At 47.6% G+C, this 27,102-nt stretch overlaps 1 protein-coding gene across 8 annotated transcripts in view; it reads right to left on the bottom strand.

Annotated features, from left to right (window-relative positions):
• Nucleotides 1-27,102, bottom strand: part of FAM219B (family with sequence similarity 219 member B) — a 79,219-nt gene that overhangs the window by 18,566 nt on the left and 33,551 nt on the right. For all 8 annotated transcript variants that reach the window (XM_063926390.1, XM_063926389.1, XM_063926386.1 and 5 more), the window contains exon 5: nt 17,593-17,641. In XM_063926390.1, coding sequence (XP_063782460.1) covers nt 17,593-17,641 — 49 coding nt within the window. The remainder of the gene's footprint in view (nt 1-17,592; nt 17,642-27,102) is intronic.

A 27,102-nucleotide genomic window follows, 5' to 3' on the forward strand; every position in this document is an offset into this window, starting at 1 on the left:
TTAATCCTGGCACAGTCACAGGAATTGCTCCTATGTCATCTCCAACAGGCAATAATGTCTGCAGAGGCACGGGTGGCTAAAACTGTCTCTAATTCCATCACAACGGATGACTCACTTGAGGGCTGTACTGGATTCAGGTCTGCAGAGAGTATTTTTACCTCTGAACAAGATATCCAAGGTTCAGTCAAGGATTCAAGACTTGCTACACAGTCAAACAGCATCCATTCATGCAGCAATGCGAGTGATGGGTTTGATGGTGTCAACATTTGACATGGTGGAGTATGCACAATTCCACTCAAGGCTTCTGCAGCGGCTAATTCTTGCCAAATGGAATGGATTACATCAGACGATAAAAAACACAGACTATGGTACTTTCGATAAAAGAAAGAATGTCATTAGCCTGGTGGCTACAGACGTCGCATCTGGACAAGGGGAGACCCTTTTGGATATCAGATTGGGAAATTCTGACAACAGATGCCAGTCTCCAGGGCTGGGGAGCAGTGTCTGGAAGGTTGCGTTTCAAGGGGCGATGGACCAAAGAAGAAAGTTGCCTGCCAATAAATGTAGTGGAACTTCGGGCCATATACATGGCACTGATTCAAGCAAAGGACATTCGAGGAAAACCAGTCCAGATCTACTCGGACAATGCAACGGCGGTAGCGTCCCTCAACCATCAGGGAGGAACGCGTAGCCAAAAAGCAACGAAGGAAGCAAGTCACATACTAAAGTGGGCAGAACATCATCCAGCCTTGTCCGCAGTGTTAGTCTGCTTCCCTGGAACGTTCTCAGTCGACACACCATTCAAGCAAGCGAATGGGCTCTACACCTGGAGGTCTTCCAGACTCTAGTAGACAAATGGGGGATGCCAGAGATAGATCTCATGAACAACAAAGTGCTCGCATACGGGTCAAGAACAAAAGGATCCCAGAGCGATCTTTGTGAACACCTTGTCGGTGAAATGGGACTTTCATCTGGCTTATGTGTTCCCTCCAACCACTCTATTACCCAGGGTGGTGAGAAAGAAAGCAAGGAAAGGGTGCCGTGATACTAATAGCTCCAGCTTGGCCCAGAAGGCATTGGTATACGGATCTGCAGAGAATGTCGATGGATGCTACATTTCTGCTCCCTCAACGTCCAGACCTACTGACGCAAGGTCCTTGTTATCACAGACAGCTGGATCGACTGTCTTTGACGGCGTGGCTCTTGAAACCCTCTATCCTGAAGTCAAGAGGATTCTCTCAACAGGTAATTCAAACAATGTTCAGAGCAAGGAAACCTTCCTCAGCTCATATTTATCACCGAATATGGCAAACCTATATTCATTGGTGCAGTGAAAGAAAGGTGGACCCTAAATCTTTCATAGTTTCCAGGGTCTTAGCATTCCTTCAGGCAGGAATGGATAAAGGTTTGAAGGTGTCGGCACTGACTGTATGGTTCCAAAAAAAAAAAAAAAAGTAAAAAAAAAAAAGGCAATTTACAGGATGTACGTACTTTTTTCCAGGGAATGCTGCGCATTCAACCTCAGTTTGTTCCGCCTACAGTGCCGTGGGACTTATGTTTAGTCCTGAAAGCCCTTCAAGTTGCCCCATTTGAACCACTTAATAAAGTGGATCTTAACTGGTTGACAGCTAAAGCGCTCTTTCTACTGACTATGGCATCAGCTAGAAGAGAATCAGATTTAGGGGCATTGTCATGTCGTTCCCCATTTCTGATTTTATATCCAGATAGAGCAGTTCTAAGAACTAGATCTGGGTATCTTCTGAGGGTGGTGTCTAAATTCCACCTTAATGAAGAAATTGTAGTCCCGGCTTTTCAGGTACCGGGACTTTCTGCGGGAGATGCATCGCTGGACATGGTCCGGGCAGTAAGTATCTACATGGATCGTACCAGTGCCATCAGAAAGACAGATTCTCTCTTCCTTCTTTACGGATTTCACAAGAGAGGATGGCCTGCTAGTAAACAAACGCTGGCAAGATTGCTTTGGATGACTATTTCAGAAGCATATGCTCAGGCTGATCTCCCTGTTCCAGCTAATGTCTCTGCTCACTCTACTTGTATGGTAGGTCCCTCATGGGCAGCACAGCGTGGTGCTTCAGCAGAACAGATATGTAAGGCAGCCACATGGTCTTCCATTAACACATTCATCAGACATTGGCCCTCATTCCGAGTTGATCGCTCGCTAGCTGCTTTTAGCAGCAGTGCACACGCTAGGCCGCCACCCTCTGGGAGTGTATCTTAGCAGAAGCGCGAACGAAAGGTTAGCAGAACTGCTCGTAAAAATTTTCATGCAGTTTCTGAGCAGCTCCAAACCTACTCCTACCTTGCGATCACTTCACTCCGTTTAGTTCCTGCTTTGACGTCAAACACGCCCTGCGTTCAGACAGCCACTCCTGCGTTTTTACCTGTCACGCTTGCGTTTTTTAGCACACTCCCTGAAAACGGGCAGTTACCACCCAGAAACACCCACTTCCTGTCAATCACTCACCGATCAACAGAGCGACAGAAAAGCGCTGCTCGGCCTTGTGTAAAACTGCATAGTTTTGTGTGAAAATACTTCGCGCGTGCGTAATGCGGCCCGTACGCATGCGCAGTTTTGCCTTTTTTTACCTGATCGCTGCGCTGCGAAAATTGGCAGCAAGCGATCAACTCGGAATGAGGGCCATTATGCCTTGGATACCTTTGCCTCTCATGACGCTGAATTCGGGCGAAGGGTTCTCCTGTCCGATCAGGAGCGTCCCCACCACTAAATTGCTATGGGAAATCCCATTGTTATCCTGTGGATAACCTGTGGATCCTGCCGGAGAAATATACATTATGGTAAGAACTTACCGTTGATAACGGTATTTCTCCTAAGTCCACAGGCTCCACAGGGATCCCACCCTGACGCACCCGATTTGAGGATCCTTTTACTCACTAACTTCTTCCTTCTTGTACGGAAGGATGTGCACGTGTGTTCTTCTCGCCTGATTAGGGCTCTACATAATGCTCCTGCCTTGTGCTTTGGAATACAACTGATTTGCCTGAGCCAGGAGGCGGGGATATATGGACAGGTCTGTTGCATGCTGGGAGGCCGGAAAGCTTTGATCGATTGGTGCCAATCCACTGTTGCTTCATCATATCCCACTGTTATCCTGTTGGACTTAGGAGAAATACCGTTATCAACGGTAAGTTCTTACCACAACGTATATATCCATCTACAGTTTCTTCAGAGATACGATTTTAGGATGCATTTTCCATAGGTAGAAAAATAGTTTTAGTCAGACAATTCTGAAATTTCAATCTTGTCCTGGCAGCCATCGTATTTAATGGAGCACATGCTCCCACTATCCATAACAGGCTGTTTAGCAGGAAACTAAAACAATAAACTCATACTTTGCTAATAATTGTAACTCTAGACATTTATCTTTTACCAGATATTAATACTAATGCTCATAGAAACATAGAATTTGACGGCAGATAAGAACCACTTGGCCCATCTAGTCTGCCCATTTTTTATCCTTTAGGTCAGGGGTGTCAAACACAAGGCCCGCGGGCCAAATCCGGCCCGCCAGACCTCGTCTGATGGCCCGCGGTGCCGCCGCCAGCCTTGCAGCCTCCCCTTTCTTTTTTTCAATGAATTTACTCCGTGCCTGCACGGAGTAAATTCATTTTAAAAATGGCTCAAGTTAAAAAATAAAAATAAAATTTACTTACCTTCCGGGACCTGGCCCGACTTCTTCCTGCCCCGCACTGCTCCCTGGGTGTCGGACGTGACGTCATCACGTGACGTCCGCCCGACATCTCCAGGGATCAGAGGAGCGCGCGGACGCCGCGGAGAGGAGCAAGAAGAAAGAAGTAAAAGAAAGAAAGAAGTAAAAGGTAAGTAAAGTAAATGGAGGGGGCAGATGGCTGGGCACTATAAAAGGGGGCAGATGGCTGGGCACTATAAAAGGGGGCAGATGGCTGGGCACTATAAAAGGGGGCAGATGGCTGGGCACTATAAAAGGGGGCAGATGGCCTTGTGTTTTCCATATGTTTAATAAACAGTGTTTGGCAATATTTGTATGTTTAAAAAAAAAATTAATGTTTGTTACCAAAAAACATTTTTCAATACATTGTACAATAATTGTACATTTGAATATCTACTTGTCATTATTCTGACTATGTTTCTGCTTTCAGAGCTAGTTATTACTTACATTATTACAAAAAACAGTAATAATTGAATGCAGTGACATTAATTTATGATAATAAAGAGTGGACACATAGACCTACAGATACAACCGGCCCTTTGATGGGGACCAAACTGCTGATGCGGCCCCCGATGAATTTGAGTTTGACACCCCTGCTTTAGGTAATCTCAACCCTTTTTGAACCTTAATTCTTTGTAAGGATATTCATATGCCTATCCCAAGCATGTTTAAATTGCTCTACAGTCTTAGCCTCTGCCACCTCTGATGGGAGGCTATTCCACTTATCCACTACCCTTTCTGTGAAATCATTTTTCCTTAAATTTCCCCTGAACCTGCCTCCCTCCAGTTTCAGTGTATGTCCTCGAGTTCTAATACTTCTCTTCCTTTGAAGAATGTTTCCCTCCTGAACTTTGTTAAAACCATTGGTATATTTGAAAGTTTCTATCATGTCTCCCCTTTCCCTTCTCTCCTCCATACTATACATGTTAAGATCTTTTAGCCTTTCCGGGTAAGTTTTGTGATGTAGGCCATGCACCATTTGCTTTGTTTTCCTGCAACTAATATGCCATTCTTTTCCCCTTTGACCCACTAGCAAAAGACTACAGTAAATATAGTCTCCCAAAGCATTATACTGGGCAAGGCGGCATAATCAGTCAGCTCTCTTTGAAATTCAGGCCCATTCAGCTTAAAGATGTTCATATAGTAATGAATTATGTGGTGACAGCTACTGTGTGCATTTCGGTTTACTCTACTGCTATTACGAAAGCTGGGAAGAAAATAGAAGGAACACGTTGCACCTTAGTGTGCTAGCCCAAGACCAGGCACTTCTAGCCTGTGCTGGATGATAACCAGAGAGCAGAGTAGCACTTATATAACTTCATTAAGGTTCACTGTAAAGCATTTCTTCATTATATACACAAACACATACATACATACATACATACATACATACATACACACTAGGTGGTTCATCGCGCCCTACGGGCGCTCTTCACACAGTCGCAAGGGGCTACGCCCCTTAACTCCTGCACGCCTTCCTGGGGTTTAATATTTATATTATGTGGAGTATTACCTGAGAGCCGTTTGTAGCCATTTTGGACCCCAGTGGGAGTCTTAAAAATGTGTGTCCCCCCCCCCCCCCCCCCCATTGACATAAAAAAAGAAAAAGAAAAACCCCACATATAAAAAAGAAATAAAAATTGTGTGCATGCATGGCAAAGGGGAGTGGCCTTGTTAAAATGTGCGTGATTTCTGTAAAATGGGCGTGGACTTGCGTGAAAAAAAAAAGAAGATGACCTCACACCCAGGTTGGTGCCCTTGGACCAACAGATCACCGGCACCACAGGAAAAAAAAAAAAAATCCACCATAATAAGCCCCACACAGTAATGCCCCCTACACCATATTATGCCACACACTGCAATGGCCTTGATACACTAAATTACCATTTTACACATTACGGAAGGCAAGCGGATGAGGAAGGGGGTCCGTGGGTGCTGCAGGTGAGGGAGGGGCCAGTGTGTGGGTGCCACAGGTGGGGGAAGGGTGTGTGTGTGTGTGTGTGTGCGGGGGGGAGGGGGTCGGGAGTAGTCGCAGGTGGGAGCAGCGGATGAGGGTGGTGGTGCAGGGGCGGTGTGGGTGCATGGGTGGGGAAGGGACGGGTGCGTGGGTGGAGGAGAGATGGGTGTGGTACGGGTAGGGAGAGTAATAAGTTCCGTATGTAAGGACAATCGGGGGGGAAGGATGTGGATGTATTGTAATCTCTGCTGCCAGGGGTTACACAGGGAGACCCCTTTTTTACCTCAGGCAGAGTGGCACAGTGTCGGCATTGTATATCTGGCACTGTGGGGGCAATGTCTAGCTGGCACTGTGGGGGCACTGTATAGCTGGCACTGTGGGGCGCATTGCATGTAGGAAGTGGTGCTGGTGTTGTGGGGAGGATCGGTGGTGTGGGCTGCGGAGTGAGTCTACGTCCGTGTTGCAGGTGGCAGGTCCCGGGCAGTGTGCGTGTGGCGCGGCTGCAGGTCGGAGGGGGTGCTGGGCTTGTGGGGAGGATCGGTGGTTTGGGCTGCGGCGTGCGTCTTTGTCCGTGTGGCGGACGGCTGGTCCCGGGCAGCGTGTGTGTGGCACAGCTGCAGGTAGGAGGGGGTGCTGGTGTTGTGCGGAGGGGAGGATCGGTGGTTTGGGCTGCGTCTTCGTCTGTGTGGCGGACGGCGGGTCCCAGGCAGCGTGTGTGGCGCGGCTGCAAGTAGGAGCTGGGCCTGTGCGGAGGGGGTGTTGGGAGATGTGGGGTGAGGGTGTGCAGTGTGTGCTCGTCCGTTGTGCGGACATCGGCTCTGGGGCTGCTGGCTGCCTCTGGGTACTGGCTGGGGTTTTGTGGAGGGGGGGTTGATTTGGGGTGTAGGTGGCTATTTTGGTGGGTAAACCTAGGGAGAGGTGCATGGTTAACAGGCACTGTGTGGTGTCCATCCACTGGTGGGTTGTCACTGGGGATGGTGGGGGGATTCTGTGGCTGCTGCTCCCATTCTGCTAGTGGTGTGCTGGGACAGGGCAGGAGCTGCTAACTGCACCCAGCCCTGTGACTCCTCCCAGCTTAGAACGCCAGGCACAGAGTCACAAGGCTATTAAATATATATATATATATATATATATATATATATATATATATATATTTATTTATTTTACACATACACATTTAGTGTAGGGTCTACACAGATGAAGAAAAAAAAAAAAGAAAAAAAAAAAAAAAAGAAGGAGGGGTATTTGCTATCATAGGGGTTAAGTGAAAAGCCCCAAAGTTCTCATTGAGACGCCCCATTTTCTCTCTTGTTGTCAGATCGCCTCCTTTTACCCCAAGTCTCACCCTTTCCAAGCCAAATACTCTTGGGCTTATTATAACGGTTCCCATGTTTAGAATATACAGTACATGTCTTGCCACTGGTGGGATCTTCGTCATTTTTTCAAGATCGGATACAAAATGTTCCCGATACTGCCAATATGTTTAAGTACGCTCATTTTGAGTGCTCTAGACGTCATGCATTTATATTTCATATTGCATTCGAAGCAATATATAACCCCGTCTGAGATTAATGTAATTCTTAATAATAAGAACAGTGCATAGTATTATTGGTGGTTTTTGGCATAAACTGGCAGGCCTCACATGGGTACGAGCCCTTTACTTTACATGACTTGGGTGGTTGTTTTTCAAAAAATGACTTTTAACCAACATATCTGAAAGATTTTGATACCCAAGCCACCTCGTGGTCAGTCTCACTTCCAGATTGTTGACAAGATCCTAGTCACTAAGCAGAGGAGTTCTGTGTCAAGCAAGATATTTCTTGCCATCCCTGGGAGAAATTACCCAGGAATCATCACTTGATTCCAGGTGACTTCCTTAGTTTGAGAGTGTTAAAAATCAGGTTGTCCCTGCTAATTTTAGAAGTGTGAAATATGTTCTTAATACTTTGATGACAGTAGCCTCTCTTGTAGTCTTACCCTAAATTCTTTACTTTTTCTTTTGAATTATATCTAAATATGAATAGTTCCTACGTAACCATATAAACTCCCCTTTAGGAATAGTCCTAATGTTGGGAGGAAAGTGCAGCTAGTGTTGTGGATTAATCTATTCGTAGCTGTGGTTTTCATAAATAAATCTATTGCAAGCTCACCATTCTCTTTGTCAGGTGACTTTCAGGTCCAAGGAGGAGATTGATGTTGTACTCACTTCTGATGTTAGCTTTAGATTGAGGTTATTGGCATTCAAATGGTCAATAAATTGAATCAGCCTTTATTCAGTGTCACTCCAAATTAACAGTATATCGCAGGGACGTGTGGTGAGCTAAATAGCTCAGAAGGCACTGACTAGCACCTGCCATAGACTTTTTACTCCAGAGTTTTAGCTATAAAAATTATTAGAATAATGCAAAGAAGATATTTCAAACATTCTTTGGATTTTTCATATACTTTATACAGTCTAACCTCTGGCACAAACGTTACTATGACAGGAAAGGCTCTGCCTCACCCCACCACACGTCACTGATATATCATCTATATACCCTAGCCAAACTTGGATGTTCTTTGTAAATTACTCATTGGCTTCACAGAAGACGTTTTCTCGTTCCCACCAACCTAAGTAGATCTTTGCTAAGGTTGGTGTGCACACCGCCTCCATTGCTGTAACATGGATTTGGAGATCGAGTCTGCAAAAGTGAAGTAATTCCTTTTCAAAGGCAAATTCTAATAGGTCTAGCATGAACTTGGTGAAAGTGATTTTCAACCTTTATTCTCAAAAAAATACTGTACTGCTGAGATGGCTGCGTTATGTCCTATACTGGTGTATGGCGATTCCACATCCAGTGAGGCAAGGAGGTATCCCGTCTCTAATCAAAACCCCTTGATTGTTCTTGACACATCGGAAGTATCTTGTATACAGATGTAGCCAGGCTCATCGCTGCGTACGCATCGTAGCAACTACCTGTGCCTATTCGTGCCCACGACTATTCAATGCAATGCGTATGGATCACGTGTGCGAATACGCCGGCAATACACAATACTCTTGTTTCTGCAGAATATTCTTAAGTTTAGAGAAATAGTTTTTCCAGTTGGCATTGGGTAAAGAAAGAAGAAAAAATAGAGGCGCTCATTTCATTTTGACACTGTAGAAATCTAAATTCATCACAACCAAGGGATAATTAAAATTGAATATTTATTCTTAAATTAAATAAATAAAAAATATACAAAACCACTTTGTTATGCACAGGGTTATATATAAAAATCACAATTGATATTCCCTATTCTCACAAATTTGCCACATATAGAATAAATCGCTCACATGGATTGCTTGTGCTGCTACAGCAAACAATTGAGAAAATGATACACACTAATCAGCTGCCGGCAGTCCGAGTGTATCAGCTGTTGTAACATTGTAGCCAAGACTGTTATAAACCACTATTTGGATGAAGCACAAATACTGGCCGCACGCTCTGGGATACTATCTACAGCTCCATTTCACCGGCTATAGGAGCGAACAGTGTACGTCTTAAACACAGGACGAAACCGCAGCACCAGCTCAGCATACGGACAGTGGCCGGACGTCATTTTCTCTCCCTCTCATTATTCACGGACAGCATACGTCCAGAGAGTATTGGAGAAGCATCACAGAGTGCCGGATCCCCACAGCGGCTTCGATCTAATCAGCCGCACACCTGTCTCTCCCCACACACTGCAGCGGGCGGTGCACGCCCAGGGGAAGAATCATACAACTGTGGGATTCCGGAGTGTATGGACAGACCCTCCGATCTACTGCTCATTGGGCAATTTGTATCTACCTGAGGACGCTCGGGTTCTGTAGCCCTACTGGAGAGGTAATTCAACATAATATTTCCATACAATTGGTTTCTGGAACGTTGAGACAAAGTATTATACATCCTAACATCCACAAGAAGTAATTCATTTCCTTCAATAAATGCATTCCTATCCAGTAACTGTGCTTCATCCAAATAGTGGTTTATAACAGTCTTGGCTACAGTGTTACAACAGCTGATACACTCGGACTGCCGGCAGCTGATTAGTGTGTATCATTTTCTCAATTGTTTGCTGTAGCAGCACAAGCAATCCATGTGAGCGATTTATTCTATATATGGCAAATTTGTGAGAATAGGGAATATCAATTGTGATTTTTATATATAACCCTGTGCATAACAAAGTGGTTTTGTATATTTTTTATTTATTTAATTTAAGAATAAATATTCAATTTTAATTATCCCTTGGTTGTGATGAATTTAGATTTCTACAGTGTCAAAATGAAATGAGCGCCTCTATTTTTTCTTCTTTCTGTTTCATTAATTGTGAGAGTAACACATAACTCCCTATAGAGGCGAACGTACACATTTTTTGCACTGTAAAATCTCAGAATAAGACACCAGTCTGGTATAATGTATAAGTGATTGACACAGGCGCAGCAACTTTTTTCTCCATTCCCTGTTGCTATTGGGTAAAGAGTCAGAAATAGTGTTGGGGAAAATACTAACCAGTTCTTCTGGAGTCCTCCTTTTGTTACCCAGTTTATTTTTGAGACTGAAGGTGCCCATTCCCTAAGGGAACGCTGATGTAAAGCCCCATACTCACGGGGAGAGATGTGTGCCGAGCGATCTAGCACGAACGCTCAGCACACAGCGTGATGTGTGCTGATCGAGGGGGGTTTCACCCAGTGGTGAAATGAGCTACCTGCTAGATTGTGCCTGCATGCAGGCCAATCTAGCACCGGTAATAGCACCGTGCGGGGCCGCACATCGCTATCGCTGTGGGGCATTATACACAAATCTGCGCTTAACGTCTAAGCAATCTAGTCAGATTGCTTAGAATTTAAGAACGGATCTCTCCGTGTGTACCCTCCTTTACACTGTTTAAGATGAGATGGAAATGGATGTGGATATATAATCCTAGTATCATGTGTGTAAATCAAGTGAGCAAGATATAGTTGTAGCCCAAGAGTCATTATCAGCAAACCCTTTTCACTAGGGGAAGTCAGTGCACCTATTAACCCCCCTACTTCCTAGAACTGTACAATTCAGACCCAGCCAGCATTTTGGATGGTAGTTGGATTCTTTAAGTAGACAGAGAAGATGTCCATCCATTGACATGAACAGAAAGGACATGCAACACGATGCAAACTAAATTTCTGCTGCGGGGTACACTGGGCTCCACAAGGATAGACATTGGGGTGTAGAGTAGGATCTTGATCAGAGGCACCAACAGGCTCAAAGCTTTGACTGTTCCCAGAATGCACAGCACCGCCTCCTCTATAACCCCACCTCCCTGCACAGGAGCTCAGTTTTGTAGTTGGTGCTGCAGTAAGCAGGCACTTAACAGAGGGGCTGCTCCAGGCAGCCCTAAAAAGAGCTTTTTTTGAAGAAAAAAGTGAAGACTACAAGGGCAGCAGCGGTGTGTAAATGTGAGAGACATTCACTGCTGCAGCTTCAGCTCTCCCCTGCGGCGCTGTACACTCCCGAGCCCTGGTTGCCGGGTAACTACAGCAGGAGGCTCCGGTTTTCTTCACGGTCAGACACACACGACGGGGGCTCTCCTGGATCGCGTGGCCGCGCTTCGGGAGGTGCTGAGTGGGTCCCACTTGCGGGACCCGGTCTTTATCGCGATCTGGCTCGGTCAGTGGGAGGCGGGCCGCGCGCGCTGGCGGTGGACACTGTGGCAGTACAGGCGATCCCACTAGATCACCAGGGCATGGGTGCAGGTCAGGGTCTCTCTCTAAACCATTTTCAGTAGCCCACAGTACCCGGTGGTTTTGCCAGCAGGGGGATAAGGCTTAGACATGAAGCCCCTCCCCCAGGGCACCATTTCCCGCAAATGTTCCCGCCCTGGAGCTGCATATCTGTCTCTCCCTCACTCCCTGTCAATGTCTGGGCGACATTATCTCTCAGCTTCACTGTTCCTGGGACTGCTTGGGCAAATCCTCCTGTGTAAAGCCGCCTGGTTGTCAGTGCTGTGACTTTATATGACACTTGAGTATTCTACCTGCCTTTTTAGACAGTGCTAGTTAAGAAAGAGTGCATTTAGTCAGGGTTTTCTAGTACAATTACCCTGTGATATACATCCAGGTCTTACTGTGCAGGGTTATATCCATTGACATATATATCTCTATCTCTAAGCTAGTCCAGTGCAGTATTATGGTTAGTAATAACCTCTGCATTGTAAAAACTGAGACTATCTGTGTGTGCATTAGCTAGCTGAGTGGTGTCCATTTCGTGTCTTTCACTCAACTTGCTATCCCTATATTCTATAATCTGAGGGGGCTTGGTGCGTCAGGTATTATATTGAAATAGGATTTTTCACAAAGATATACTTTAATACGTATTTTTCTCTGTGATTTAGTCACCATATCTCTCTTTTATCTCTGCTAGTGCAGGGGTTTGGGTAAGAGGTATTGTGCTGCTGACAATTGTACGGTGTTACCTGATACTGCAAGTTATATCATGTCTGCTTCTGAGGGTAACGGTTCTGGGGCTGAAAACACTGCCGGTGTTGCTGAAGCAACAGATCCCTATGAGGAAAATATAGCAGCTGTGGGCTCTGGTTCTGGGGGCTCCTTGCCCCCAGTGGGACTGTGGCAACAGAGGTATATAATGACCTACCGCGGGCCGCTTTTTCCACGCTTCTACATACGCTAGTTAATAAACCAACACCCCCCTATGGGACCCCCTATGCCGGTACAACCGTATGTGGTCACTGCAGCCAACCCGCCACGAGCTGACGATTTATCTGCTCAATTGAAGAAGTTGAACCAGTCCCCGACTACTAAAACGTCTGACCATCGCTCGCCTAAGCCCAAGGGGTCCTCTAAGCGAGCTCTTATCTCCTCACAATCCACCGACACCTCGTCTGATGAAGACAGCACTTACACTGACCCCACAGGTTCTGACTCGGATACGGCTGATGGGGAGGGTAGTTCACATGTGGATGTTCCTGATCTTTTGGAGGCTATTAAATTAATTTTACAGATTACGGATGATCCCAAGCCATCCATCACTCCTAAGAAACCAGATAGTGGATATACGTCAGGAACTCTGGGAAAACCCGGGTACGAAGTTTCTGCCTCAAAAGAAAATGCTGGCGCGCTATCCCTTCGCACCAGAGCTGTCTAAGAAATGGGAAACGCCTCCTCCAGTAGACTCACATGTGGCTAGGATGGTGGTTTCCACAGCTCTACCTGTCACTACCGTCACGTCTCTAAAAGAGCCTACGGATAAAAGTGTGGAGGGTTTTCTGAAAGCGATTTACACCCTTATGGTTGCTGCACAAAGGCCCACTATTGCAGCAACATGGGCTGCAGAGGCTATTGAAACATGGGCCTTAGAGTTAGAAGCTGAAATCTCCTCTGACCATGCTAGACAATGCTGGTCATATATTGTCACAGCTTCTCGCTATATTAAAGAGGCGGCTTCTGATGCCGGTATTCTAGCAGCCAAGGCCTCTACTACGTCAGTCCTGGCTCGCCGGATAATGCGGCTGAGATCCTGGTCTGTGGATCTGGACTCTAGAAAAACCCTGGAGGTACTCCCTTTCAAGGGAGATATTCTGTTTGGGGAGGACTTAAATAAGATTGTGGCTGACTTGACTACTGCTAAAACTGCCTGTCTGCCAAGTACCGCTCCTTCTGTGTCGAAGGCTAAAGGTACTTCCTTTCGCACTTCAGGTAAAGCAAAAGGTCAGGCGTACAACAAGCAGGCCCGCACTTCTAAACCTGGTAAGCCAAAGCCCAAAAGAGCCTGGGCGGCCCGTCAGCCAGCTTCCAAGGCCGATAAGCCTGCCGCATGACGGGGCGGGCCTCCCCCTGGGGGATCCCAGGATGGGGGGCCAGCTTCTAGGGTATAACCCATGAATGGTTGAAGACCACTTCAGATGCCTGGGTACGGGAAGTCGTCACTCGAGGTTACGCCATAGCCTTCAAAAACCAACCCCCTCATCGATTTTGCCGGACAGACGTCCCGTTGGACCAGACAAAGGCAAACACTCTACATTCGGTGGTACAGACCCTCCTGGATACAGGAGTCGTAGTACAGGTGCCTCTTGTGCAGAGGGTTCGGGGGTACTATTCTCCGCTGTTTCTAGTCCCGAAACCGAATGGGTCCTCCCGGCCCATTCTCAACCTCAAGGCATTGAACAGGTTTGTGAAGTTTTCCAAGTTCCGTATGGAAACCCTTCGCTCTATAGTTCTGGCCTTGGAACCTGGGGGCTACATGGTCGCCCTGGATATACAGGATGCTTACCTGCATATTCCTATAGCAGCGTCACATCAGCAATACCCGAGGTTTGCGACTGGCAACCTCCATTACCAGTTTCGGGGCATTACCTTTTGGTTTAACAACAGCTCCGTGAGTCTTCACCAAAGTCATGGCGGTGATGACGGTGGTACTCCGCCGTCAAGGGGTCAGGATACTGCCATATCTGGACGACTTGTTAATCCTGGCAAATTCCCCAGAACTTCTCCTACGTCATCTGGATATGACTGTCCGGTTTCTACAAGCCCACGGGTGGCTCATCAACTGGAAGAAATCATCCCTGGTCCCTGCTCAGAGCATGGTGCATCTGGGAGCGCTATTGGACACTCACAACCAGAGGTTGTTCTTGTGTCAGGAGAAAGTCCTGAAGCTTCAGGACAGGATTCGTTGCTTCCTTTCTCGTCCGCAAGTGTCGATACATTCGGCGATGCAGGTGCTGGGCCTCAAGGTATCAGCATTCGACATGGTGGAGTATGCTCAATTCCATTCTCGCCCCCTCCAGAGGCTGATTCTAGCCAAGTTGGACAGCCTGCCTCACCGGATCAGGTCTCAAATGATCTCATTGACTCCGGAGGTCCGTCTGTCGCTGCTCTGGTGGCTCCAGGACCAACAATTGTACAGAGGCCGTCCCTTCTGGATATCCAACTGGGTCCTGTTGACGACAGATGCCAGTTTAAAAGGTTGGGGCGAGGTGCTGGAGCAACACTCCCTTCAGGGTCAGTGGACCAAGGAGGAGTCCCTCCTCTCAATCAACATTCAGGAATTGCGGGCGGTCTTCAATGCATTGAACCTAGCCCAGCATTTAATTCAGAACCGTCCTGTTCAAGTGCAGTCGGACAACGCCATCACAGTGGCTTACATAAATCAAGGCGGCACTCGAAGCCGTCTGGCAATGAAGGAAGTCTCACGGATTCTACATTGGGCGGAACGCCATCTACCGGCCATATCGGCAATCTTCATTCCGGGAAGCGGACTTTTAGTCGTCAGGCCGTACATGCCGGCGAGTGGGGCCTCCATCCAGAAGTGTTTCAACTCCTAGTGGAAAGGTGGGGCCTTCCAGACGTAGATCTGATGGCGTCTCGACACAATCACAAGGTTCCGGTCTTCGGAGCAAGGACAAGGGATCCTCAAGCAGCATTCTTGGATGCGCTGGCGGTGCCGTGGAGGTTTCGGCTGCCGTACGTGTTCCCTCCGGTGTCACTCCTGCCCAGGGTAATTCGGAAGTTCAAGCAAGAAAGAGGGATTCTGCTTCTCATAGCTCCGGCGTGGCCCAGACGGCACTGGTTCTCAGACCTGTAAGGTCTATCGTCAGAGCGTCCAATTCTACTTCCACAACGCCCAGACCTCCTCGTTCGGGGCCCGTGTCTACCAGGACCTAGCCCGGCTGTCTTTGACGGCGTGGCTCTTGAAGCTTCCGTCTTGAGGGCTAAAGGGTTTTCTGAGGCGGTCATTCAAACTATGTTGCGGGCCCGGAAACCGGCTTCTGCTCGGATTTACTATAGGGTCTGGCATTCTTACTTTGTTAGTTGCGCATCTAACAATTATGACGCTTCCAAGTTTAGGACGACCAAGTTGTTGGCTTTTCTTCAGCAGTGTCTGGACTTAGGCCTGCGTCTGGCCTCCCTCAAGGTTCATATTTCTGCCTTGTCGGTGTGGTTTCAGAGAAAAATTGCGACCTTACCTGATGTGCATACCTTTACTCAGGGTGTGTTGCGTATCCAACCTCCCTGTGTCCCGCCTGTGGCTCCTTGGGACTTGTCGGTGGTTTTGGAGGCGTTACAAGAGTCTCCGTTTGAACCTCTTGGCTCAGCTGATCTTAAGTGGCTTTCCCTTAAGGTGGTGTTTCTGCTGACTATTGCTTCAGCTAGAAGAGTGTTGGATTTGGGTGCCTTGTCCTGTAGTTCCCCATATCGGATATTTCACTGTGACCGGGCGGTTCTTAGGACTCGTCCCAGATATTTACCTAAGGTGGTTTCCTCGTTCCACCTTAACCAGGAGATTGTGGTTGCGGCACTTGTTTCTCCTGATCTGTCTCCCAAAGAGAGGTCTTTGGATGTGGTACGGGCTCACCGTATCTATGTGAAGAGAACTGCTTCTATTAGGAAATCTGATTCTCTCTTTGTACTGTTTGTGAAATCCAAACGGGGTTGGCCTGCTCACAAGCAAACTTTGGCCAGATGGATTAGAATGGTGATTGCACATGCTTATGTGAGGGCTGGTCTGTCGGCTCCTGCTCACATTACGGCCCATTCTACTCGGTCTGTTGGACCTTCTTGGGCCGCCCGCCGTGGTGCGACCCTTGAACAATTGTGCAAGGCGGCTACGTGGTCCTCAGTGAACACGTTCATAAGGTTCTATGCCTTCGATACTGCCGCTTCCCAGGATGCTTCCTTTGGACGCCGGGTTCTTGAGCCCGCTATAGTGCGTACCCTCCAATAAGGAACTGCTTTAGGACATCCCCAATGTCTATCCTTGTGGAGCCCAGTGTACCCCGCAGCAGAAAACGAGATTTATGGTAAGAACTTGCCTTTGTTAAATCTCTTTCTGCGAGGTACACTGGGCTCCACAAGGCGCCCACCCTGACGCACTTCGCTTCTTTGGGTTGGTATGGCATTAGCCGCCGACACTTCTCTTGTCGTGAGAGTGTGGTGTATGTGGCTACTAACCGTTGTCTTTTCCTGCTACTGCATTGGGCTGGTTAACTAAAAACTGAGCTCCTGTGCAGGGAGGCGGGGTTATAGAGGAGGCGGCGCTGTGCATTCTGGGAACAGTCAAAGCTTTGAGCCTGTTGGTGCCTCGGATCAAGATCCTACTCTACACCCCAATGGTCTATCCTTGTGGAGCCCAGTGTACCTCGCAGAAAGAGATTTAACAAAGGAAAGTTCTTACCATAAATCTCGTTATTACAATCTTCTGAAGTCCTGAATCATTTTAAACAAGTGCAACGATACACAGACATCAGGATTTTAGATCTTGATTAGGGAATTCTTATATCATGGAGTTCAGATGCACCATATGTAATGGTTTTGGTATTTAAATCTGCTGGTGGGTGATGAACATTAATATTCCCAGCTATAGACAATCTAGATTCCATGTAAGAACTCAAGCAAAGTCCTATCATAAATAGAAGATTGTAGAGTAAATTTCACACCACTTAAACAAAACAAAAAACCCTGCAAGTAGCAGTTTGAGACTGTGGCTCTGAGATTAATTATTTCTACTTGATACAATTGATTCAGAGGTGCATGCAGTTGTAAGTTGATCACAGTGGACTTGTGAAAAATATGTTAATGACTCAGCTGCTGCCGGTGTCTCAAATCTGCCACTCACGCCCATAAAACGGAAAACACCAGTTGTACCATCGAACCTCTGACCAACCCTAGGCCGTCAGGCAGAGCAGCTCTCCTGTGACCTCTCCAAATTTACAGTAAGTGACTAGGGAACGCCCACAAAAATAGTACTAACAGTAGTATCCGCCCCCCATTATCTCCCCTAAACGTTGACTTTCATTCACTTTGAAAATAAATCCACTGTGCTTCCGCAATGGTAGTTTGCTTTATATAAAGCAATTGTGTTAAGTATATAATGATACCCTGCATTATGACTATTTATGTGGTCAGTTAAATCTTACCTCTGCTGATGAATACCCAGAGGAACATCTCGATTCCAGCTCAGCATCGCTGTAACAGGAAATGATGAGGAAATAACAGGAAGCAACAGCCAAAGAAAATAGGGCGTATGTAGAGGGGGGGGGGAAAAAAAAAAAAAAAAATTATATTATATATATATATATATATATATATATATATATACACACACACATACATATACACACATACATATACACACATACATATACACACACACACACACACACGTGTTCAGTTTGCAGGGACAGATTTTACTACATAAAACAGTACCAATTTATTTGTATATACATTTATCCAAGTACATAGCAATTCTCAAACAAATCGTGTCAGAGGAGTCAGTATAGCTGCAATGCCTCAAATCACAAAATATCAAGCTCATGGTCATTTAATATGCTGTTATTGTTTTAACAATTGTTTCTACATCATTCTGTGTAATAAGTTATATGTGGCTATCTGCATTTTTTTGTTTACTATGGCTAAACGTAGATTGATAGTTTTGAATGTCTTTTTTTAATCTCAGTCATGTTTATGAGATAATTCACTCTCTCTAGCATCCATAAGGGATATTGGGGAAATCTAGTACGAGTTCCCAATATCTCCAACCCCCCCCCCCCCCCCCCCCCACCCCACCCACCCTAAAGTGACTGGAGATTGTGGAGCGCAATTCAGATTTTTTACCTTGTGCGAAAAGTGCCATTTGAGTGTCTGAACGGGTCACTTTTCACTCATGTCAGCTCGTCACCACTGTGGAGGTGTGAACTAAAATGCAGACGCTGGTAGCCATCGCGCCAGGAAAGACGATTGTGGCCTCACGGCCACATCATCTGGCCACAGCCAGGACGTAGAAAACTACTGCAGAAATAGCTCTTCACATTGGGGTATTTCAGAAACCAACAATGCCAGCAGAGATGTAGCAACAGACACACAGGATTTCATTTGATTCCTCTTTCAGTAAGAGTTTTAAAAAGAGATAACCTTCTTAAGATACAAAATAAGAATTTACTTACCGATAATTCTATTTCTCATAGTCCGTAGTGGATGCTGGGAACTCCGAAAGGACCAGGGGGAATAGCGGCTCCGCAGGAGACTGGGCACAAAAGTAAAAGCTTTAAGACTAGCTGGTGTGCACTGGCTCCTCCCCCTATGACCCTCCTCCAAGCCTCAGTTAGGATACTGTGCCCGGACGAGCGTACACAATAAGGAAGGATTTTGAATCCCGGGTAAGACTCATACCAGCCACACCAATCACACCGTACAACCTGTGATCTGAACCCAGTTAACAGCATGATAACAGAGGAGCCTCTGAAAAGATGGCTCACAACAATAATAACCCGATTTTTGTAACTATGTACAAGTATTGCAGACAATCCGCACTTGGGATGGGCGCCCAGCATCCACTACGGACTATGAGAAATAGAATTATCGGTAAGTAAATTCTTATTTTCTCTGACGTCCTAGTGGATGCTGGGAACTCCGAAAGGACCATGGGGATTATACCAAAGCTCCCAAACGGGCGGGAGAGTGCGGATGACTCTGCAGCACCAAATGAGAGAACTCCAGGTCCTCCTCAGCCAGGGTATCAATTTTGTAGAATTTTACAAACGTATTTGCTCCTGACCAAGTAGCTGCTCGGCAAAGTTGTTAAGCAGAGACCCCTCGGGCAGCCGCCCAAGATGAGCCCATCTTCCTTGTGGAGTAGGCATTTACAGATTTTTGGCTGTGGCAGGCCTGCCACAGAATGTGCAAGCTGAATTGTATTACAATTCCAACGAGCAATAGTCTGCTTAGAAGCAGGAGCACCCAGCTTGTTGGGTGCATACAGGATAAACAGCGAGTCAGATTTTCTGACTCCAGCCGTCCTGGAAACATTTTCAGGGCCCTGACAACGTCTAGCAACCTGGAGTCCTCCAAGTCCCTAGTAGCCGCAGGCACCACAATAGGTTGGTTCAGGTGAAACGCTGAAACCACCTTAGGGAGAAACTGAGGACGAGTCCTCAATTCCGCCCTGTCCGAATGGAAAATCAGATAAGGGCTTTTACAGGATAAAGCCGCCAATTCTGACACGCGCCTGGCCCAGGCCAGGGCCAACAGCATGACCACTTTCCATGTGAGATATTTTAACTCCACAGATTTAAGTGGTTCAAACCAATGTGACTTTTTGGAACCCAAAAACTACATTGAGATCCCAAGGTGCCACTGGAGGCACAAAAGGAGGCTGTATATGCAGTACCCCTTTTACAACGTCTGAACTTCAGGGACTGAAGCTAGTTCTTTTTGGAAGAAAATTGACAGGGCCGAAATTTGAACCTTAATGGACCCCAATTTCAGGCCCATAGACACTCCTGTTTGCAGGAAATGTAGGAATCGACCCAGTTGAATTTCTGGCCTTACTGGCCTCGCACCACGCAACATATTTTTGCCAAATGCGGTGATAATGTTTTGCGGTTACATCCTTCCTGGCTTTGATCAGGATAGGGATGACCTCATCCGGAATGCCTTTTTTCCTTCAGGATCCGGCGTTCAACCGCCCTGCCGTCAAATGCAGTCGCGGTAAGTCTTGGAACAGACAGGGTCCTTGCTGAAGCAGGTCCCTTCTTAGAGGTAGAGGCCACGGATCCTCCGTGAGCATCTTTTGAAGTTCCGGTTACCAAGTCCTTCTTGGCCAATCCGGAGCCACGAATATAGTGCTTACTCCTCTCCATCTTATCAATCTCAGTACCTTGGGTATGAGAGGCAGATGAGGGAACACATACACTGACTGGTACACCCACGGTGTTACCAGAGCGTCTACAGCTATTGCCTGAGGGTCCCTTGACCTGGCGCAATACCTGTTGAGTTTTTCCCAACGGTTTATAATCATGTGGAAGATTTCTGGGTGAAGTCCCCACTCTCCCGGGTGGAGGTCGTGTCTGCTGAGGAAGTCTGCTTCCCAGTTGTCCACTCCCGGAATTGCTGACAGTGCTATCACATGATTTTCCGCCCAGCGAAGAATCCTTGCAGCTTCTGCCATTGCCCTCCTGCTTCTTGTGCCACCCTGTCTGTTTACGTGGGTGACTGCCGTGATGTTGTCCGACTGGATCAACACCGGCTGACCTTGAAGCAGAGGTCTTGCTAAGCTTAGAGCATTGTAAATGGCCCTTAGCTTCAGGATATTTATGTGAAGTGATGTCTCCAGGCTTGACCATAAGCCCTGGAAATTCCTTCCCTGTGTGACTGCTCCCCAGCCTCGCAGGCTGGCATCCGTGGTCACCAGGACCCAGTCCTGAATGCCGAATCTGCGGCCCTCTAGAAGATGAGCACTCTGCAACCACCACAGGAGGGACACCCTTGTTCTTGGTGACAGGGTTATCCGCTGATGCATCTGAAGATGCGACCCGGACCATTTGTCCAGCAGGTCCCACTGGAAAGTTCTTGCGTGGAATCTGCCGAATGGGATTGCTTCGTAGGAAGCCACCATTTTACCCAGAACCCTTGTGCATTGATGCACGGCTCGGTTTTAGGAGGTTCCTGACTAGCTCGGATAACTCCCTGGCTTTCTCCTCCGGAAGAAACACCTTTTTCTGGACTGTGTCCAGGATCATCCCTAGGAACAGAAGACGAGTCGTCGGAACCAGCTGCGATTTTGGAATATTGAGAATCCAATCGTGCTGCCGCAACACTACCTGAGATAGTGCTACACCGACCTCCAACTGTTCCCTGGATCTTACCCTTATCAGGGAATCGTCCAAGTAAGGGATAACTAAAATTCCCTTCCTTCGAAGGAATATCATCATTTCGGCCATTACCTTGGTAAAGACCCGGGGTGCCGTGGACCATCCATACGGCAGCGTCTGAACTGATAGTGACAGTTCTGTACCATAAACCTGAGGTACCCTTGGTGAGAAGGGTAAATTTGGACATGAAGGTAAGCATCCTTGATGTCCCGAGACATCATGTAGTCCCCTTCTTCCAGGTTCGCAATCACTGCTCTGAGTGACTCAATCTTGAATTTGAACCTCTGTATGTAAGTGTTCAAAGATTTTAGATTTAGAATCGGTCTCACCGAGCCGTCCGGCTTCGGTACCACAACAGTGTGGAATAATACCCCGTTCCCTGTTGCAGGAGGGGTACCTTGATTATCACCTGCTGGGAATACAGCTTGTGAATGGCTTCCAAAACTGTCTCCCTGTCAGAAGGAGACATCGGTAAAGCCGACTTTAGGAAATGGGGAGGGGGAGACGTCTCCAATTCCAATTTGTACCCCTGAGATATCACCTGAAGGATCCAGGGGTCTACTTGCGAGTGAGCCCACTGCGCGCTGAAATTCATTGAGACGGGCCCCCCACCGTGCCTGATTCTGCTTGTAAAGCCCCAGCGTCATACTGAGGGCTTGGCAGAGGCGGGAAAGGGTTTCTGTTCCTGGGAACTGGCTGATTTCTGCAGCCTTTTTCCTCTCCCTCTGTCACGGGGCAGAAATGAGGAACCTTTTGCCCGCTTGTCCACGAAAAGACTGCGCCTGATAATACGGCGTCTTCTCATGTTGAGAGGCGACCTGGGGTACAAACGTGGATTTCCCAGCTGTTGCCGTGGCCACCAGGTCTGAAAGACCGACCCCAAATAACTCCTCTCCTTAATAAGGCAATACTTCCAAATGCCGTTTGAAATCCGCATCACCTGACCACTGTCGTGTCCATAACCCTCTACTGGTAGAAATGGACAACGCACTTAGACTTGATGCCAGTCGGCAAATATTCCGCTGTGCATCACGCATATATAGAAATGCATCTTTTGAATGCTCTATAGGCAATAATATACTGTCCCTATCTAGGGTATCAATATTTTCAGTCAGGGAATCCGACCACGCCAACCCAGCACTGCACATCCAGGCTGAGGCGATTGCTGGTCGCAGTATAACACCAGTATGTGTGTAAATACATTTTAGGGTACCCTCCTGCTTTCTATCAGCAGGATCCTTAAGGGCGGCCATCTCAGGAGAGGGTAGAGCCCTTACAAGCCTGTGAGCGCTTTATCCACCCTAGGGGGTGTTTCCCAACGCACCCTAACCTCTGGCGGGAAAGGATATAATGCCAATAACATTTTAGAAATTATCAGTTGTTATCGGGGGAAACCCACGCATCATCACACACCTCATTTAATTTCTCAGGATCAGGAAAACTACAGGTAGTTTTTCCTCACCGAACATAATACCCCTTTTTGGTGGTACTTGTATTATCAGAAATGTGTAAAACATTTTTCATTGCCTCAATCATGTAACGTGTGGCCCCACTGGAAGTCACATTTGTCTCTTCACCGTCGACACTGGAGTCAGTATCCGTGTCGGCGTCTAGATCTGCCATCTGAGGTAACGGGCGCTTTAGAGCCCCTGACGGCCTATGAGACGTCTGGACAGGCACAAGCTGAGTAGCCGGCTGTCTCATGTCAACCACTGTCTTTTATACAGAGCTGACACTGTCACGTAATTCCTTCCAACAGTTCATCCACTCAGGTGTCGACCCCCTAGGGGGTGACATCACTATTACAGGCAATCTGCTCCGTCTCCACATCATTTTTCTCCTCATACATGTCGACACAAACGTACCGACATACAGCACACACACAGGGAATGCTCTGATAGAGGACAGGACCCCACTAGCCCTTTGGGGAGACAGAGGGAGAGTTTGCCAGCACACACCAGAGCGCTATATATATACAGGGATAACCTTATATAAGTGTTTTTCCCCTTATAGCTGCTGTATTGTTTATACTGCGCCTAATTAGTGCCCCCCTCTCTTTTTTAACCCTTTCTGTAGTGTAGTGACTGCAGGGGAGAGCCAGGGAGCTTCCCTCCAACGGAGCTGTGAGGGAAAATGGCGCCAGTGTGCTGAGGAGATAAGGCCGCCGATAAGGGGGCGGAGCCTATCTCCTGTTTTTCTATGTATCCTGGCAGGGGTTAAATGCATCCATATAGCCCAGGAGCTATATGTGATGTATTTTTTTTGCCATATAAGGTATTTTTATTGCGTCTCAGGGCGCCCCCCCCCAGCGCCCTGCACCCTCAGTGACAGGATTGTGAAGTGTGCCGAGAGCAATGGCGCACAGCTGCGGTGCTGTGCGCTACCTTATTGAAGACAGGACGTCTTCTGCCGCCGATTTTCCGGACCTCTTCTGCTCTTCTGGCTCTGTAAGGGGGACGGCGGCGCGGCTCTGGGACCCATCCATGGCTGGGCCTGTGATCGTCCCTCTGGAGCTAATGTCCAGTAGCCTAAGAAGCCCAATCCACTCTGCACGCAGGTGAGTTCGCTTCTTCTCCCCTTAGTCCCTCGATGCAGTGAGCCTGTTGCCAGCAGGACTCACTGAAAATAAAAAACCTAATTTAAACTTTTACTCTAAGCAGCTCAGGAGAGCCACCTAGATTGCACCCTTCTCGTTCGGGCACAAAAATCTAACTGAGGCTTGGAGGAGGGTCATAGGGGGAGGAGCCAGTGCACACCAGCTAGTCTTAAAGCTTTTACTTTTGTGCCCAGTCTCCTGCGGAGCCGCTATTCCCCCTGGTCCTTTCGGAGTTCCCAGCATCCACTAGGACGTCAGAGAAATAACAATTAGCAAACACTCTAAACAATCAAAAACTTACACCCCATGGATGCAATGTCTACAGTATGTGAAGGATGCTGTATATAAGCTGAAAATAAGATTTTACTTACCGGTAAATCTATTTCTCGTAGTCCGTAGTGGATGCTGGGGACTCCGTAAGGACCATGGGGAATAGACGGGCTCCGCGGGAGACAGGGCACTTTAAAAAAGAATTTGGATACTGGTGTGCTCTGGCTCCTCCCTCTATGTCCCTCCTCCAGACCTCAGTTAAAGAAACTGTGCCCGGAAGAGCACACAGTACAAGGAAAGGATTTTGGAATCCAGGGCAAGACTCATACCAGCCACACCAATCACACCGTATAACTTGTGATAAACTTACCCAGTTAACAGTATGAACAATAGAGCATCAGATCAACCCTGATGCAACTATAACATAACCCTTATGTAAGAAAAAACAATATACAAGCATTGCAGAAAAAGTCCGCACTTGGGACGGGCGCCCAGCATCCACTACGGACTACGAGAAATAGATTTACCGGTAAGTAAAATCTTATTTTCTCTAACGTCCTAGTGGATGCTGGGGACTCCGTAAGGACCATGGGGATTATACCAAAGCTCCCAAACGGGCGGGAGAGTGCGGATGACTCTGCAGCACCGAATGAGCAAACACAAGGTCCTCCTCAGCCAGAGTATCAAACTTGTAGAACTTTGCAAAAGTGTTTGAACCCGACCAAGTAGCTGCTCGGCAAAGCTGTAATGCCGAGACCCCTCAGGCAGCCGCCCAAGAAGAGCCCACCTTCCTTGTGGAATGGGCTTTTACTGATTTTGGCAGCGGCAATCCAGCCGCAGAATGAGCCTGCTGAATCGTGTTACAGATCCAGCAAGCAATAGTTTGTTTTCCTGACTCTAGCCATTCTGGCTACATAAACCTTCAAAGCCCTGACCACATCTAGTTACTCGGAATCCTCCAAGTCACGAGTAGCCACAGGCACCACAATAGGTTGGTTCATATGAAAAGATGACACCACTTCTGGCAGAAATTGCGGACGGGTACGCAATTCCGCCCTGTCCATATGGAAAACCAGATAGGGCTTTTATGTGACAATGCCGCTAATTTTGACACATGCCTAGCTGAAGCCAAGGCTAATAGCATGACCACCTTCCACGTGAGAAATTTTAACTCCACGGTTTTAAGTTGCTCAAACCAGTGTGACTTCAGGAAACTCAACACCACGTTAAGATCCCAAGGTGCCACTGGAGGCACAAAAGGGGGCTGAATATGCAGCACTCCTTTTACAAACGTCTGAACTTCAGGAAGAGAAGCCAGTTCTTTTTGAAAGAAAATGGATAGGGCCGAAATCTGGACCTTAATGGAACCCAATTTTAGGCCCAAAGTCACTCCCGATTGTAGGAAGTGAAGGAAACGGCCCAGCTGGAATTCCTCTGTAGGGGCATTCCTGGCCTCACACCAAGCAACATATTTTCGCCATATACGGTGATAATGTTGAGCAGTCACGTCCTTCCTAGCCTTTATCAGCGTAGGAATAACCTCATCCGGAATGCCTTTTTCTGCTAGGATCCGGCGTTCAACCGCCATGCCGTCAAACGCAGCCGCGGTAAGTCTTGGAACAGACAGGGCCCCTGTTGCAACAAGTCCTGTCTTAGAGGTAGAGGCCATGGGTCCTCTGTGAGCATTTCTTGCAGCTCTGGATACCAAGTCCTTCTTGGCCAATCCGGAACAATGAGTATTGTTCTCACTCCTCTTCTTCTTCTTATGATTCTCAGCACCTTGGGTATGAGAGGAAGAGGAGGAAATACATAGACCGACTGGAACACCCACGGTGTCACTACTGCGTCTACAGCTATCGTCTGAGGGTCTCTTGACCTGGCGCAATACCTCCGAAGCTTTTTGTTGAGGCGGGATGCCATCATGTCCACCTGTGGCAGTTCCCAACGACTTGCAATCTGCGTGAAGACTTCTTGATGAAGTCCCCACTCTCCCGGGTGGAGGTCGTGCCTGCTGAGGAAGTCTGCTTCCCAGTTGTCCACTCCCGGAATGAACACTGCTGACAGTGCACTTACGTGATTCTCCGCCCAGCGAAGAATTCTGGTGGCTTCCGCAGTCGCCACCCTGCTCCTTGTGCCGCCTTGGCAGTTTACATGAGCCACTGCGGTGATGTTGTCTGACTGAATCAGCACCGATCGGTCGCGAAGCAGGGTCTCCGCTTGACGTAGGGCGTTGTATATTGCCCTTAGTTCCAGGATGTAGATGTGAAGGCAAGTCTCCTGACTTGACCACAGACCTTGGAAATTTCTTCCCTGTGTGACTGCCCCCCACCCTCGGAGGCTTGCGTCCGTGGTCACCAGGACACAGTCCTGAATGCCGAATCTGCGGCCCTCGAGAAGGTGAGCACTCTGCAGCCACCACAGGAGAGACACCCTGGCCCTGGGGGATAGGGTGATCAGCCGATGCATTTGTAGATGTGATCCAGACCACTTGTCCAACAGATCCCATTGAAAGGTCCTCGCATGGAACCTGCCGAAGGGAATGGCCTCGTATGATGCCACCATCTTTCCCAGGACTCGCGTGCAGAGATGCACCAACACCTGTTTTGGTTTTAATAGGTCTCTGACCAGTGTCATGAGCTCCTGAGCCTTCTCCATCGGGAGATAAACCCTCTTCTGGCCTGTGTCCAGAATCATGCCCAGGAAGGGCAGACGAGTCGTAGGAATCAACTGCGACTTTGGAATATTTAGAATCCGCCCGTGCTGTTGTAACACTTCCCGAGAGCATGCCACGCTGATCAGCAACTGCTCTCTGGACCTCGCCTTTATGAGGAGATCGTCCAAGTATGGGATAATTGTGACTCCTTGCCGTCGCAGGAACACCATCATTTACGCCATTACCTTGGTAAATATTC

This window comes from Pseudophryne corroboree, chromosome 6, assembly GCF_028390025.1.
Source record: "Pseudophryne corroboree isolate aPseCor3 chromosome 6, aPseCor3.hap2, whole genome shotgun sequence".
Taxonomy (NCBI): domain Eukaryota; kingdom Metazoa; phylum Chordata; class Amphibia; order Anura; family Myobatrachidae; genus Pseudophryne; species Pseudophryne corroboree.